We start from the raw sequence: 17397 nt of genomic DNA on the forward strand, positions 1-17397 counted from the left end.
AACTAGGGTGGATCACGGCCAGGTTTTCTGTGATGCCCTCTCCAAGTTGAAAACTGAACAAGTCTAGACATTTAAAGATAATTAGGTTAGCTTCAAATATATCTGGGGGAGAATCTCAAACTTCAAAGCTCTTCTGTGTGTTAAGACCTGGGGAATGGAGAGCAGAGGCTCCAGGGCTAAGGGACAGAAATGCTTTCAGGATCAGAGCCAGCATCCTTCACCCACTCCATGCCTTTGCTCCCCGGCATCATTTAGCCTTGTCCCTCTTCTCCCCTGGGGCCCAGCACAGTTCTTGCCCTTTGCACATCTTCCAGGCTGCCCTTCAGGTCAGTGAAGGAGCTCACCTATACCTAGAACCTTGTTTTCTGCCCAGTTGGGAAATGAAGCCATGGCTGGAGGCCGTGAGCTTAATTTCCCCTCCTGACTTTCTTTCTGTCAACCCTTGAAACTGACCTACCTTCCAGGATAGGGGCTCCCCAGGTGGCACAGTGGTAAAGAATCCACAGGCAGTGCAGGAGCTGCTGGAGATGCAGGTTCGATCCCTTGGTTGGGAAGATCTCTGGAATAGGAAATGGCAACCCACTCCAGTATTCTTGCCTACAAAATCCCATGGACAGAGAAGCCAGGCAGTTTACAGTCCATGGGGTCACAAAGAGTCAGCCATGACTGATCGACTAGGCACCCTATCTCTGAGCCTCTACCTATAGTCCTCAGCAATCTGCTCTCATGTGGAGATCATGGAATTTGGGTCTGGGTTCAAATGCCACCTTGGTCACTGGCCAGTTGAATGACAAAGGCCAAGTCATCTAACCCCTCTGAGTTTTGCTTCATTTTCACCCTAGGAGTCTAGAGACAAAGTCTCTGCTCTCATAGAGCTGAAATTCTGGTGGTTATTATTATAAGTTAGCAGCAGATTATTATAGGTTAGCAGCAGTGACTTACTGTATGACACAGGGAACTCTACTCAATATTATATAACAACCTAAATGGGGAAAGAATTTGAAAAAAAATAGACACATGTATATGTATAACTGAATCACTTTGCTGTACACTTGAAACTAACACATTGTTAATCAATTATACTCCAATATATAATAAAAAGTTTTGTTTTAAAAGATTTTGTTGTTGTTCAGTGTCCAGTTCTTTGACACCCCACAGACTTCGGCATGCCAGGCTCCTCTGTGTTTCACCATCTCCCAGAGTTTACTCAAATCCATGTCCATTGATTCAGGGATGCCATCCAACCATCTCATCCTCTGCCACCTCCTTCTCCTCCTGTCCTCAGTCTTTCCAAGCATCAGGGTCTTTTCCAATGATTCAGTTCTTTACATCAGGTGGCAAAAATACTGCCACTTCAGCTTCAGCATCGGTCTTTCCAATGAATACTCAAGGTTGAGTTTTCTTTAGAATTGACTGATTAAATCAAGTGTTGTGAAGGAAATAAACAGATTGGTTCTAACAGAGAGGAATGGGAGAAATGAATTTTTCTATGAGTAACTAGGAAATCCGTGGAGGTGATATCTGAATGGAAAACTAAAGCGTGAGAATGGGAAATTTGTGTGAAGAGGAAGAGCTAAGGGAAGAGAGTTGTCACAGAGGCAACAGCAGGCACGAAAGCTCCTCGATGAGAAAAGGTTTGGTGTGTTCCACCAGCAGAAAAAAACCAATGTGGGCGTCATTGAGGTGAGGAGACTGGAGTGGTGGGCCAATCAGCCAAACCCGCTGAACTCGTGAGGAGCCTGCTTCACTCTAAGAGCAATGGGAAGCCTTGAAAGGTTTTCACCTGTGAGCAGGAGGACTTTGACACTCCAGATGCTTAGGATGAGCAGATGGGGAAAGATAAATTTGGAGGCTGTCTCAGGGTCCAAGTGAAAAGAGATGGCGGTGCAACAGGAGAGCTGCAAACAGATTCTTCTTCTTTTTTTTTTTTTTTAACTTTATTGAAGTATAGTTGATTCACAATGTTAATTTTTGCTGTAAAGCAAAATGATTCAGTTAACTGTATTTATTTTCTTTTTGATTTCCATCATGGTTTATCACAGGATATTGAATATAGTTCCCTATGCTATACAGTAGGAACTTGTTGTTTATCCATCCTACACATACTAGTTTGAATCTGCTAATCCCAAGCTCCCAATCTATCCTTCCCTCACCCTCTCTTGGCAACCACAAGTCTGTTCTGTATGTCTGCGAGTCTGCTTCTGTTTGTAGATACGTTTATTTGTGTCATATTTTAGACTCCACACATAAGTGGTATTCATATGGCATTTGTCTTTCTCTGTCTGGCTTACTTCATTTAGGATGATAGTCTCTAGGTTCATCCATGTTACTGCAAATGACATTATTTCATTCCTTTTCATGGCTGAGTAATAGCCTATTATATATATGTACCGCCTCTTCTTTAACCATTCCTATCTGTTGATGGGCATCTAGGTTGCTTCCATGCCCTGGCTATTGTAAATAGTGCCGCAGCGAACACCGGGGTGCGTGTATCCTTTTGAATTACGGTTTTCTTCAGATAGATATCCTGTAGCAGGATTGCTGGATCATATGGCAACTCTCTTTTTCGTTTTTTGAGGAACCTCCATGCTGTTTTCCATAGAGGCTGCACCAGTTTACATTCCCATCAGCAGTATAAGATTCCCTTTTCTCCATACCCGCTACAGCATTTGTTATTTGTAGGCTTTTTACTGATGGTCCTTTTGAGCAGTGTGAGGTGGTACCTCATTATAATTTTGATTTGCATTTCTCTGATTATTAGCGATGAGCATCATTTTGTGTGCCTGTTGGCCATCTATTTGTCTTCTTTGGAAAAATGTCTATTTAGATCTTCTGCCCATTCTTCAATTAAGTTTGTTCTTTTTTTGTTATTGAATTTTATGAGCTGCAAACAGATTCATTTCACACGTCTTCTTGGTATTATAGTTCTGTTCCAGCTATTACACATTTCTAGAAGGCACCCTAATCCTGTTGATCATGGACTCCTTGGACAGCACCTACCATGTGTGAGGCATCGCACTTGACTTCTGTGAGTTTGCTTCATCCCCATACTGAGCCTGTGAAATCCTGATTATTTCCATTTTGTGGCAAAGAAACCCCAGAGAGGTTAATTTTCAAATCCCAGTCTCTCTGATGCCATAGCCTATAGTCTTATCTCTACAACACTGTCCATGCAGATGTTCACAAATGTGTAACTGGATGAGCAAAAAGTAAGTCACCAGTTGTCCAACTGGTAGATCATGCAGAGTGCACAAGAGTCTTTAGGCCAAAAATAGCTTCCCAGTATATGGACAGCAGTAAAATATTGCCTCATAACCCCCTGGGGCCTCAGCTAAGCAAGAGATGGATGACCTGGAGCATGAGAAACACATTTTGTCACTGTCAACGGTTAACGTAGCAGAGGAACTTCATGCGCCTACGTAGCACTGTCAGGGAATGGGATGCAGGAAACTTGCATTTGGAGAGGAGAGAACTAGTTCTGGAAAATGAGATGTGGCCATTGAAGATAACACAGTGCTGATGAATGCCTGGAGAGAACAATAATGATAATATAAATCATAGATACCAGTGAAAATACCTCCTATTCATTGAGTGCCTACTATACACTAGGCTTTAAATAAATGTATCAGACCTATTAGCTTCTGGTAAGATCCAATAAACTGCTTGTAATGGCCCCATGAGGTATCATCATGTTTCCCTGATTCTAAGAGATCATCAGTTTAATAAAAGCTTTTCATAGAAAAGCATGCATTACACTTATGGAACGCTGTTTTGTTGTGTGGTGCTCTTATGATTGGAATATAGGATGTATTTATTCATGTCATAGCTACTTTAGCCTTCAAGATGACAATGCATGTTTGAATCTGAGCCTTCATCTTCAGAGTCTGAAGAGTCTTCTGGCTCCCTCAGCTGTGCCCATAATACCCCCTTCTCACCCACGTGGGATGTCTTCTGCCCCTTTCAGGTGACAGGGTAATTTAGAGCAGAATAAAGAATGCAGGGTTCCTTCTGCATTTCCTATTTTATTAAACTCGCCGTGTCCCTCCCTTCCCCCCGCTTCTTAATTGAATCATCTGTCTTTTGACTGACTGAGATACTCCTTCTCAATGCATGGCAATCACACAGCATTTCCAAGCTCTGAAAATCAGGTGACCCGGGCTTGAGCGATTCGCCTACATCCGCGAGGGTGTCCGCACTGCCTTCTGGTGCATTCCTCTGTCTGGTGACTGGCAAGGCCGTTGTTATCGTTTTCAGCGTTGATGATAAGATGCAGTGCTGTTACTTAAAAAAAAAACCCTAAGTGTATCTCAGAATTGGTTTGTGACACTGAAGGTAAAGATGTAAGAGAGTTTGCCTTCCACATCATAGCTGGCAGGGAGCATAACTGGGAATCCAAACCAAGTCGCCCATGTTACTATTCATTGTTCAAGAGTACAGTTGTTTCTCTCTTCTTCTTGTGAGCCCTCTCCAGTCAGGCCTTTGCTTGCACCATTCCACCAAAACCACTCTTGTCAAGGTCACTGGTGCCTCCGCACAGCCAAATCCATTGACCAATTCTTAGTTGCCATCTTAGTTCAGCATCACTTGACACCATCTTCATCCTTACATTTCACGGGTCTCCTGCATGTCTGTCAAAGATCCGTTAGTGTCTCTTCCTCATTCCCACTCATCTTCCTGGCCTCTGTGAACCAGTCCTCATATTTCTCTTGCCTTCTTGCCCTTGCTTTTTCATCTAGTCTCAGACCTAGCTCCGAGACTGTGCACAAACAACTCACACAGGGAAATCTGCAGCCTGCCCTGCTCCACACCCATCCTACTCCACATCACTGCTTGGATCTCTAATGGGCTTTGCAATCTTAATGTCTTAAACCAAAGTACTATTTCCACCCCCTCTTCATCCTAAACTGGTTCCTTTTGTGGTCTTTTGCATCTCAATAAATGGCAACTTACTTCTTCTGGATACTTGGATAAAAAACATTGAAGTCATCCTAGATTCCACTCTTTCCCTCCCTGCATTCAATCTTTTAACTAGTACCATCAGCTCAACCTTAAAATTACATCTGAAATTGAATCCAGGGCTGCCCTGCTTGCTCAGTGGTAAAGAATCCACTTACCAGTGCAGGAGACATGGGTTCAATTCCTGGTCTGGGAAGATCCCACATGCGGCAGAGCAACTAAGCCTGTGTGGCACAAATATTGAGCCTGTGTCCTAGAGCCCAGGAGCCGCAACTACTGAGCCCAGTTGCCACAGCTACTGAAGCCCGTGCAACCCAGAGCCCATGCCCTGCAACGAGAGAAGCCACTGCAATGAGAAGCCCGTGCACCGCAACTAGAGAAAAGCCCACAAAGTCGCGAAGAGCCAGCACAGTCAAGACTAAGTAATTAAAAATAAAATTGAAGAGAAATCGAATCCACAGCCAGCACCCTAGCCTAGCCATGTTAGTCACTCAGCTGCTGTAACAGGCCCAGCACCTCCAACTCAAGCTCTTCAGTGGCTCTTTTCTGTACAGCAGCCAGAGTGACCCTCCACAACCCAAGTCAGACCAAGTTGTCAGCTGCTTAAACTCATCTGGGGGCTTCTTATCTCAGACTAAAGCCAAAACCTTTATGGCCAGTCAGGCTCTCTTTTGCCTGGCACCTACGAGCTCTCTGACGTCTGTGTCCTCCAAACCCCCACTGCTAACTACCTTCCAGCCAGACTGGCCTCCTTGCTGGTCTCACAAATGCCCAACACATTCCACTCAGGGACTCAGGGCTTTGCACTTGGGGCTACCCCTGAGCTTCCTCTTTCTCCCCACAGATCTCCTTACATAGCTTTCTCCTTCATTTTCTTGGGGTCTCTTCAAATGACACCAAACAGAGAGGTTTCCTCTGTTTTCCCTGCATAAAAGAACCACTTCCCCTTCCTGGTGGCTCAGACGGTAAAGAGTCTGCCTGTGGTGTGGGAGACCTGGGTTCGATTCCTCGGTCGGGAAGATCCCCTAGAGAAGGGAATGGCTACCCATTCCAGTATTCTTGCCTGGAAAAGTCTACGGACAGAGAAGCCTTACGGGCTATAGTCCATGGGGTCACAAGAAGTCTGAGTGAGCGACTAGTACAACAGAATTCCATCCCATTCACTTGGCTTTATTTCCCCTGAAGCACACAGATCACTTGAGGTCACACACATTGATCTGTTTATGGCCTGTCCACCCTTCACCACACACAAGCCCCGTGAGTGCAGGGACTGGAACTGTTCACCCCTGCATCCCAGTGCTGAGAAGCGAGCCGTCTCAAAAAAGACGTGGGACATACATACAATGGGACATTACTCATTAAAAAGAATGAAATAAGGCCATTTGCGGCAACATGAATGAACCTAGAGAGTATCATACTGAGTGAAGTAAGTCAGACAGAGAAGGAGAAATATATGACATCCCTTTTATGTGGAATCTAAAAAGAAATGATACAAACGAGCTGGCTTACGAAACAGGAAAAAACTAACAGACTTAGAAAACAAACTCACAGTTGCTGGGGGGGAAGGGATAGTTACGGACTTTTGGAAGGTCATGTACCCACTGCTATATTTAAAGCAAATAACCAACAAAAACCTTTGTACACCACATGGAACTCTATTCAGTGTTATGTGCCAGCCTGGATGGGAGGCGGGTTTGAGGGGAGAATGGGTCCATGCATATGTATGGCTGAGTCCCTTTGTTATTCACCTGAAACTATCACACGTTGTTAATCAGCTATACCCTAATACAAAATGTTTTTGGTGTTAAAAAAAAAGAATAAAAATTAAAAAAAAAAAAAAGAAGAAGAGAGTCATCCCATTGGAGGCTTCCAGCAGATGTTTGCTGAATTAGAGGACAAAGGAAGAATGAGAGGGGAGCCCATTGAGACAGAGACAGGGCTGAGCCTCTGTTAGGGGAAAACACGCATTTTGCTGCTGCCCAGATCTCGAGGTTGGTCACGAGTGGGGATGTGCCATGGCCAGCCCATCCAGGCTGACTTCTGCTTATGTCTCCTTCCAGGTCTCAGCTCTCCCAGGCTCTGTGAGGCTTCTGCTATGACTGCAGTCTCTTCTCGGAGCCAGGACTGCCCCTCACCGCCCCTGCCACGCCAGGTCCCCACTCTGCCCCAGCTGTCCTCGGCCCCCGTGTTGCCATGGGCAGCGTCAGCAGCCTCATCTCCGGCCACGGCTTCCACAGCAAGCACTGCCGGGCCTCGCAGTACAAGCTGCGCAAGTCTTCCCACCTCAAGAAGCTCAACCGCTATTCAGACGGGCTGCTGAGGTTCGGCTTCTCCCAAGACTCAGGGCATGGCAAGTCCAGCTCCAAAATGGGCAAGAGCGAAGACTTCTTCTACATCAAGGTCAGCCAGAAGGCCCGGGGCTCCCACCGCCCTGATTACACGGCACTGTCCAGTGGGGACCTAGGGGGCCAGGCAGGGGTGGACTTCGACCCGTCCACCCCCCCAAAGCTCTTGCCCTTCTCCAATCAGCTAGAGATGGTAAGTGGAGGGGTCTCTGGTGTGGGTGGCTGGATTGGAAAGTCAGGAAAGAGGCCTGGGGCTGAGAGCGGCGGTGGTGAAGGTCTTAAATGCTTACATCACTGAGAACGCTTATATTACTGAATGATGCAGAGAGGGCAGGAGTGCTCAGCCACACCAGAGAGCAAGACTGGACAAAGGAATAGACGCATTGATCAGTCTCATAATGCAAAAGTCCTGGGTGAGCTTTTTAGCACAGAGCAATCGGAGAATGCAAGCCTTTCTGAACTCTGCTGGGCTGTAACTCAGGATTGCCAAGGCAGGACCGATAGCAGTGTTTTCAAGTGCATGGGAGGGGAGAGAGGCTCACTTACCATCTGGAAAAGCAGGTGGAGAGCCCACCTGAAGAGATCTGGCAGGCTATCTTGTTAGAGGACTCACAGAGGTGGGCTTTCTCCTCCTTTGCTGATCTGGTGGGAGAGCAGCTCTCACTCAAACCAGCCCCAAAGCATCTTTGGTGGGATAAGAGCTGTGAGTTTGGTAGTTAGTTTTTCGCCATGCTGTGTGGCTTGCGGGATCTTAGTTCCCTGACCAGGAATGGAACTCGCACCCCCTGAAGTGGATGCACGGAGTCTTAAACACTGGACCACCAGAAAAGTCCCTCGGGTTTGTTATCATCACCAATCTAGCAAGGATGAGGGCAGAGAGTCCCAGGTGCTCAGAAATCCATCCCTCGTCCCAGTTTAAGTTCTCATGGGTCCTGCCAGTCGGTGCTAGAAGCATTGTTCCTATTCAGTATCCTGGCCTCACCTGGGAGAATGAATCTATGCATTGATATGCTAGGAAATGGCCCACATGTTGGATAGAGTTTTAAGCTTTTCAAAGTAAACAGCTTGTAAACTTTGAAGTCCTCTAATAATGAAAATGATGGCTTTAGGGAAAAGACTTATTTCAAGCAGTTCTCCCAACCACTGGGGGAGGCCACGGCCAGAGTTCCAGCTGCTGGCCAACTGGAAGTAATGGGGAAGAAGCAGGGATGAACTTCCCTGAAGACAGTGTGTCCAGCATCCTTACCTGCAGCACACGGAGCCCCAGAACCCTGGCATGGGGGTCTCAGCCAGTGAACCTAAAAGGCTGTCATCTTGGAGAAACTGGTGACAAACTGGTTAGCAGTTCACAAAACAAAGGGCCTGATGATCTTTAAGGACAGGCATGGAGGAATTCCTCCTCCCTGAGGGAGGTTCACCACCTTTGGCCCCTTCAGAGTAACAGGTGAGGTCACCTGCAGCCCCCGACCAGTAAGGTGCCATGTGGCTGGCATGCATACCTGACTCAGGGCTCATCGCAGGGAGACACAGGGTCAGTATGGCTGTTTTCCTCCCCAGGGTTCTGAGAAGGGTGCTGTGAGACCCACGGCCTTCAAGCCAGTGCTGCCACGGTCAGGCGCCATCCTCCACTCATCCCCTGAGAGCGCCAGCCACCAGCTGCATCCCGCACCTCTGGACAAGCCCAAGGAGCAGGAGCTGAAGCCCAGCCTGTGCTCCGGGGCATTGTCCGACTCTGGCCGGAACTCCATGTCCAGCCTGCCCACCCACAGTACCAGCAGCAGCTACCAGCTGGACCCACTGGTCACTCCAGTGGGGCCTGCCAGCCGGTTTGGGGGCTCAGCCCACAACATCACACAGGGCATTGTCCTCCAAGACAGCAACATGATGAGCCTGAAGGCCCTGTCTTTCTCCGACGGGGGCAGCAAGCTGGCCCACGCAAGCAAGGACAAGGGCTCTGTGCGCTCCCCCATCTCCACGGACCAGTGCACCATCCAGGAGCTGGAGAAGCAGCTGTTGGAGAGGGAGGGTGAGCTGCAGAGACTGCACCGCAGCTTCGAGGAGAAGGAGCTGGCCGCCAGCCAACCTTATGAGGAGCGGCCGCGGCGCTGCAAGGATGAGCTGGAGGGGCTGGAAGCCAAGGGCAAGATGAAGGTGGCCGCACAGAAGAGCCAGCGTGCCCAGCAGGTCCTGCATCTCCAGGTGCTCCAGCTCCAGCAGGAGAAACGGCAGCTCCGGCAGGAACTCGAGAGCCTCATGAAGGAGCAGGACCTGCTGGAGACCAAACTCAGGTCTTACGAGAAGGAGAAGACCAGTTTTGCCCCTGCGCTGGAGGAGACGCAGTGGGAGGTGAGGATGAGGGCATGGGCGGGGGGCGGGCAGGGGTTCAGTGCCTGCATTCCCTACCACTTTCTCCAGGTCTCCTTCAGGCTCTAGGCAACAGGGAGAAGTGTAAAGTCACTCAGTCGTGTCTGACTCTTTGCAATCCCATGGACTGTAGCCTGCCAGGCTTCTCCAGGCAAGAATACTGGAGCAGGCTACCACGCTCTCCTCCAGGGGATCTTCCAACCCAGGGATCGAACCCAGGTCTCCTGCATTGCAGGCAGATTCTTTACCATCTGAGCCATCAGAGAAACCCAAGAATACTAGAGTGGGTAATCTATCCTTTCTCCAGGGAATCTTCCCAACCCAGGAATCAAACTGGGGTCTTGTGCATTGCAGGCAGATTCTTCACCAGCTGAACTACCGGAGCAACAGGGGTGGGAACACAATTGCCCCAGAAAACTGGGCTGGAGTGCTGGCTTCCTGACCCAAGGAAAGGGCTCCCCAGTAAACCATGTTGGAGATTTTCTTAGTCTGGGCTTCTTCATCTCCTCAACCAGATGCTTCATGGCCAGAACTGAATTTACTAATTGAGTCGTTGGCTGAGAAACTAGAACAAGAGAACCAAGTCCCAGCCAGGCTGTCTGAGGGCCACCTCAGTGCATCTGCTCACAGAGGCTCTACAGGACCACAAACCATTTCTGGTTCATGATGGTCCCAAAGCCACAAAAGACCATAGCACTATTTGTGATGTTTTTTCTTTATCTTTTTGTTTTTGTTTTTGTTGCACTCTGAAAACATCACAGTTCCAAAGCTACGGGATTTTTTTTTTTTTTAAACTTTTTGGCTACAACACGGCATGTGGGGTCTTAGTTCCCTGACCAAGGATCGAACCCAAGCTCCCCGCGTTGGGAGCATGGAGTCTCAACCAGTAGACCACCAGGGAAGTCCCTCATCTGTGACTTTTTGAGGAAAGGGACCTCACCCACTGGTGGGAGTGGTCACATCTGTGCAGGTCTCGGGGACAGAGTTGGCCAGTCCTCATAGAAGTGCAGGTGGAGCTTGTTTGGTGGGCTGAGATGGAAGCATAGAGCAGGAAGAAAGAGGACTCATATACACATGCACACCCTCAGGCACACCTGGAAATTAGGTGGCTGCCCCTGGTCTCACTGGAGAACAGCCTAATTCCCATCTTGTGCTCACTTTTCTCACCTGACGGGCCTCTAAAGGTGGTGCAGGGACCAGAAGAGGCGTGTGCATGGCATTCACCCCAGAGACTCCTGCCCTGGGAGGGAAGGGGTTGAGGGCTCACTGGGTCTGGTTAGACCAGCATCACCCCTAGGTGGGGGCGTCACACCATCAGCCACGCAGCCATCTGTCTGAACTGATCTCCTGTGCTTATTCTGGAAATTAGAATGACAGGTGTCATCAAGGGTAAAGGAAAAAGATCCTTTCTGAGGAAGTGATGGATAGAGGCACTAGACAGGTGGGCAGGGAGTGTCACTGTCTGTTTGCCAGGTTTCCCAAAGAGGAAAGGACCCCAGCCGTGGGACCAGTGCCTTTCTTTTTCTCATCACTGTTAGTTCAGGAGACCCTTTCCCAGCCATGGTTTCTCAGCCAGGACTTGGGAACACTTTGGCCCATCTCAGAACATAAGGCAGCGCTAGCATTATGTATCTGTTCTTGCTTGTCTAATCCAGAACTAAGCTGGATATGGCTGTGACCTCATTCCCAGGTTGTCCAGTCAGACTATTAGTAAAACAATAAATGGAGTAAATTTTCACAAAAATATAGAGATATATTACAAACATGTTTATAATAACAATAATTCATAGGGTATTTATTAATGCCAGGTCCCAGGTCCTTTTATTTAACCTTTACAACAGCCCTATGAAACTCAATTTAGAGTTAAGGACACTGAAGCACGGAGAACAATTATAATAGCAAAGAGCTTGTTAGATGACTTGCCAAAGTCACCACATAACAGATATCAGAGCCAGGATCTGATCCCAGGTCCCAGAGTTCAGAGTTTTATGTTCATAATGCTACTATGCTAATGGATGCAGAATTGGCCGGGTCACTCTGGATTCAAAGCGAGGCCCCATCCTCAGCCACGGCTCTGCTGCCCCCTGCATGACGCAAATCCAGGCTCACCCTCGGAAGGCCGTTTCAGTCCCAGCCAAGCATGGTGGTGGGGCTGTGCACACTTCAGAGGTGGTGCATGAGAAAAAGGGGTGGTTCTACCTGAAGAAGCAAAGAGGAACTATTAATACTTCCAGTCTTGCTCAAAGACTCTATTCTTTGAAGGCCCTGGCCTTCATTCTGGCCATCTTGCCTGCAGGCTGGCAGAAAATGCTCTTGTGACACAGCCAGCCAGACTGACCTTGGACTCGTGACCCCCAGTGGCCAGGATTCCATAGACACATGGTCTGAGCTAGTGTCATTAGTGCCATTAGTTTTGTTTGCTGCTCTTAGCCAACTTTTGATGGAGACTGAAGTAGAAATGGTGGAGGGCGCTGGGGAGAACAGTGGCTCATCATTTGGCAGATGCCAGCTGGGCACTGTCTCTGAGCCCAACTGGTTGCTGGGGTGCAGCCATGATTGTGTGAATATTGTCTTTATCTCAAGAGGAAGGAGAGAGTATGTGCAGGGGTGAGGCCAGAGGGTGTGAGCATATACACAAATGATAGAAGTTAGGCAGACCCCAAATTGACATCATTGATGTTAAAGTAGATAGTGGAGCTACCAGCTGTGGGCAGATTAAACCACTGGCCCTTAATTTATACATAGCTATAAGTTTGGGTGGACTCCCCCAGTGGTTAAAAAAAAAAAAAAAACCAACTACCTGCCAAAGTAGTAGACATAAGAGACACAGATTTGATCCCTGGGTCGGGAAGATCCCCTGGAAAAGGAAATGGCACTCCAGTATTCTTGCCTGGAGAATCCCATGGACAGAGGAGCCTGGTGGGCTATAGTCCATGAGGTCTCAAAGCCAGGGCTTAGCGACTAAACAACAGGGACATGAGTTTGGGTATGGACTGAGATTTAGACTCTGAATTAGGGGTGAGGCAGGCTTGTGGACAGACCCAGCCAGATTCAGAATGAAAGGAGCCTCACAGAGGGGCTTGGCCTTCGTGGGTCGCCCAGACCACCATGCTGGGGACTCTTTCCAGGCACTGTGTGAGGACTAGCTTAGTTCTTTTTATTTTTGGCCGCGCTGGGTGGCTTTCAGGAGCTTAGTTCCCCGATCAGGGACAAAACCCGCATCCTCGGCAGTGAAAACCATGAGTCCCAATCACTGGATCGCGTAGAATTAAGTGCTTTAAGCAGTCAGGTGCCCCGTACGTGCGGACTCTCACCCCTTGGCTCTCTCTTGTCCTTGCCCTGCCCCGTGGCAGGTGTGCCAGAAGTCCGGAGAGATCTCCCTCCTGAAGCAGCAGCTGAAGGAGTCCCAAACAGAGATCAACGCCAAGGCCAGCGAGATCCTCAACCTGAAGGCTCAGCTGAAGGACACGCGGGGCCGCCTGGAGAGTTTGGAGCTGAAGACGCAGGACTTGGAGAGCGCGCTGCGCACCAAGGGCCTGGAGCTGGAGGTGTGCGAAAACGAGCTGCAGCGCAAGAAGAACGAGGCGGAGCTCCTGCGGGAGAAGGTGAACCTGCTGGAGCAGGAGCTGCTGGAGCTGCGGGCCCAGGCCGCCCTGCAGCGGAGCAGGGACGTGGCCGCCCTGGGTCCCGCCTCCGCGGACGACGTGCCCGCCCTTCAGCGCGAGCTGGAGAGGCTGCGCGCAGAGCTCAAGGAGGAGCGGCAGGGGCACGACCAGATGTCCTCCGGCTTCCAGCACGAGCGGCTGGTGTGGAAGGAGGAGAAGGAGAAAGTGATCCAGTACCAGAAGCAGCTGCAGCAGAGCTACCTGGCCATGTACCAGCGGAACCAGCGCCTGGAGAAGGCACTGCAGCAGCTGGCCCGCGGGGACGGGGTGGGGGAGCCCTTTGAGATCGACCTTGAAGGGGCTGACATCCCCTACGAGGACATCATTGCCACCGAGATCTGAGGGGCCTCCTGGGAGAGGGCCTGGGACCTGGCATTGGGAGGCAGGGGTGCTGAGTCCGTCGATGGGGGCTCCCTTGCCCTGCTACCCTGCTCAGGCCTCAGAGAGAAGAAGCACAGACTTCAAGGCGAGATTGGTTGCGGGGTGGGAGTGGGGGACGGTTGTTGCTATAGGGCCTCTCCTGGCCTTTCCCAAGATCCAGCGCTTAGCAACCCTGCAGCTAGCCAGACCTCCAGCTTTGCCAAGAGAGGAGTCCTGGGATCATCAAGATTTGGTTAAGGGCTTCCTAAAACTTGGTCTTTGTTCAAAATGCTTAGAGATTTTGAACCCTCTAAGCATTTAGAGAGTTCCCTAAATGCTCTCCCAGAGAGGGTGATGACTGATGGAAGCTCCCTTCCACCTCTTTTCCTACAACTTTTCTTGCCCCCCATTCCCGCTCCTGACACACTGGGATGCCCCTTGGGAACAGAACACGAGCATTTATGACCAGAAGCTTTGGAATCTGACCTGGTCATACCTGAGCTATTTCCCCCGACCATGGAGGGACAGGGCTTGGAGTGGGATGTGGAGAACCTGGCTGAACAGCAATCAGAGCTTCCCAACACTGTTGGTCTCAGAAAGGAGGGAAGAGCTGGGGCCACCCAGGGGGTGTCAAGACTCAGCCAGACCAGAGAGGGTCTGAAGGAGAAGCTAGGTGGTGACAGCCAGACCATCTAGCTCTGCTGACTGGACGTGAGCAGCCTCAGGGTGACTGGTGGCCTTTGATCTCTTCTTAAAGCCATAGCCCCAAGGCCCTGGGGTGGGTGCTGAGGAGGAAAGATGATGCAGGGAGTGTGTAACTCCATGCTGTCCCCAGGGGAGCCCCCAGATCTTTTCATCATGAGACCAGAGATAGGGATTTCCCCTCCTGTTCAAGTTGCTCAGCAGTTACCTTGCATTGGTTTTAATTCCTAAGAACCAAGTCTTTGCTTGAACTCAGAATAACCTGTGTCCAATGAGATGGCACAGGGTCATCTGGGCTAGGCCTTCCCCCTTCCCCTTCAGCTCCATCCTGCTGCCAGGCATGTCCCTTGTCACCTCCAGGGCTAAGCCCCAAAGTGCCAGTGTCCAAAGACAGTAAGAGGCTCAAACACAGCCTCTGAAAGGCCCTGGGGCCCCCAGCTGCACCACCCCCACCTCTGCTTGCATTAGCCCCACCAGAGCCCCGTAGTCAAGGACCCCTGGCCTGCAGAAGGCTGGCCTTCCCTTTCAAAGATGTGCAGAGAAAAGATTGTTTCTCAGTTGCTTGGTTCAGGGAATTTTCTTTTTCCTTTCTTGTCTTTTCAGACACAAGCCAGATCTCGCAGGCAGCCAGGCTGTTCCATGTTCTATTTTTGCCTCGAGCTGCAGCTGCTGTTCCTGGGACAGCCAGCCCCGGGTGGATTCCTGGGCTCACGCCCGCATGCTGAGGGGGGTTAACCAAATGTCTGAGTATGCAGCAGCCCCAGGCCACTGCTCCCCAGTTCTGTCCCTGACTGTGGACCCCTTCAGGCCCCAGGTGGTAGTGGGGAGCTGCTTCTTCTCCAGCCTCCCATCCTACCAGGGTTCCCACAGTCCCTCCTTGAGCCTGGACTGAGAGCAGGGCCGCCTTCCTGGATGCTGGCTCTGCCTTCCATTCCCCAAGTTAGGCTGTGCCTGTCCTGCCCTCACGTGACAGAGGAGCCTCTCTGGAATTTCAAGCCATTACTCTTAGTCATAGGCTAGACTTAAACCCGGAATCCACAGGCCCAGAGCCCCCTCTCTGCCTAGAGGCCAGTCCCATCCACAGGACGCAGGCAGATCACCCCTGCTCCCCAAGTCAAAGACTTCCCTTGTCTCTTGGTTTCTCCGTCTCTACCAGCCTGTGCCTTGTCTGAGTCCTTTCCTCCCAGAGGCTGTCCTGACGGATAGAAAAAGAGACTGCTGCCCCCTCCTCAGGCTGGAGACCCCCCTCCCAAAGGGCAGCCAAAAGCCCATTGCTCTACCCTCAAGACCTCGTTGCAAAGAGGTGGGTGCTAAGCCCCAGGGGAGGGCACTGAGGGGCACAGCAGCTCCACCTCAGTGTGACAGTGCCCTGCACCCCTGTCCCCATCTCTGCACCAGGCCAACCCATGGAGCCCTCCCTGGGTTGCCACCAGCCCGAGACTCCAGGGTGGCCCAGTTGCACCAGAATGAAAGTGTCCTATAACATAGCGACCTCGCTGCGGTGTGGTTTCCCTTCCCTTCCCTGTGCTAAAACCTCTGCGCTATTCCTGGACCTTGCCAAACCCAGCCTGTCTCCGGAAGGAGCCTCTGAGCAGCAGAGGCTGAGCAGGACTGCAGAAGTCGGCTACGCAGGCCTCGGAACAGGCAGCCTGGCCCAGGGCCAGCGGGAGATCACCGCCCCTTCCCCGAGAGCGACTGCTGGGACGCATGCTCACTGGATCAGAGCTGCGGCTCTGCCAGCCGAAGGATGGTGAAGCTCTCTGCTGTGAGCAAGGAGGCAGCCACGCCGAGGGAGGCTCTGCCTCTGGGCTTTAGAGTGACCAGACTCTCATGTGGGGCCCACCCTGGATTTATTCTCTGGTCTCTGCATTCGGGTTAACCCCTGCTGGACACAGTCGGTCCCCACGAACACCGAGTTCCATGGGGACTGCTTGGGGGGGTACCTCTCCCCTGAGAAGCACCCGCCGAGCCTCTGCTCCTGCTCGACTCCCGGCCTGGCCTGGGCCACTTCTTAGGAGAGAGATCCTAGGGGTCAGGCAGGCTGAGCGGTCGGAGCCGCAGCGGTCCCTGCCAGGAGGGCACGCATCTCTGTATGCTCCTGTGTGCTTTCATGCTCCGCCTTCCTCATTTATCTGTGGTCGCCCTTGCGCTTCCTTTGCAGGCAAAGAGGGAACTCCGGCCCAGGCTCGCTATGGATGGACTAGCATTTGGGAGACCATGTACAGAGTTATTTTTCTCTTGGTTGTGTCTTGTTTGGTTTGCTCTGCTTTTGACAGCTTTGATTTATTTTTGATGCCCCCTTTTGGCCATGTAAACTATATCTGGTAATTTTATGTTTTTATTTATGAATAAAGAATGCCATTTCTCATGCTCTCCCAAGCTACCCTCCTTCCCCTGGTTGTGGCATGGCAGCTCCCTGGAGCTCCTGCATTTGGAGTAAGAAAGGTGATGTCCCTTCCCACCAGTGGTGGGGGGGGGGGGTGGTTTGCGGCAGGGGGTGGGGGTGGGGGGGAAGGGGGACAGCTTTGATATCGGCTGTATTGGCTGGTAGGAAAGCAGGGGCCATGGCATCAGACAGATCTTCAGCTGGTCCCTGCCCCTCACCAACCCTGTGACCTTATCTATGTGACTAGGTCTTGGGGAGAACCTGAGGAGGTAGAAAGGAAACCAAGGGCTGTGGTCCCCTGCAAAGGCAGAGGGTTCTCCGAAAGAGAGCCCCCTTCCCCCAGCCCCAACTTCAGACCTCCCTGCCTCTTCCCTCCAGCCGCTCCCCTCGCCAGCCAGCTCCTTGGCCTACTACATATGGCCTCATTGGCTGGAGACCAGGGTGGCTATTGTCACCACCCCCGGCCTCCCAGCTAGGAAGGTGCAGTCACCACAATGGCCATCTGTCCAGCCTTCTCCGTGCCAGCCTGCCTTGTTCACTGACAAGCAATCCCTACCGCTCTGGGCCCAGATTTGAAACTCAAAGGGCTTTTCTACTCAGGTGGCAGGAGACAGAAGGG

At 50.8% G+C, this 17397-nt stretch overlaps 1 protein-coding gene across 3 annotated transcripts in view; it reads left to right on the top strand.

Moving 5' to 3' along the window:
* Positions 1-16765, top strand: part of LZTS1 (leucine zipper tumor suppressor 1) — a 68368-nt gene extending 51603 nt beyond the window's left edge. For 2 of the 3 annotated variants that reach the window (XM_042243179.1, XM_015093120.3), the window contains 3 exons: positions 7017-7494; positions 8859-9647; positions 13019-16765. In XM_042243179.1, coding sequence (XP_042099113.1) covers positions 7150-7494; positions 8859-9647; positions 13019-13672 — 1788 coding nt within the window. In that variant the 5' untranslated portion in view covers positions 7017-7149 and the 3' untranslated portion in view covers positions 13673-16765. Of the gene's footprint in view, positions 1-2925; positions 3029-7016; positions 7495-8858; positions 9648-13018 lie in introns of all 3 variants that reach the window. The other variant, XM_042243178.1, reaches the window with a different exon arrangement.
* The last annotated feature ends 632 nt before the right edge of the window (positions 16766-17397 follow it).

Source organism: Ovis aries, chromosome 2 (genome assembly GCF_016772045.2).
Source record: "Ovis aries strain OAR_USU_Benz2616 breed Rambouillet chromosome 2, ARS-UI_Ramb_v3.0, whole genome shotgun sequence".
Classification (NCBI taxonomy): Eukaryota; Metazoa; Chordata; class Mammalia; order Artiodactyla; family Bovidae; genus Ovis; species Ovis aries.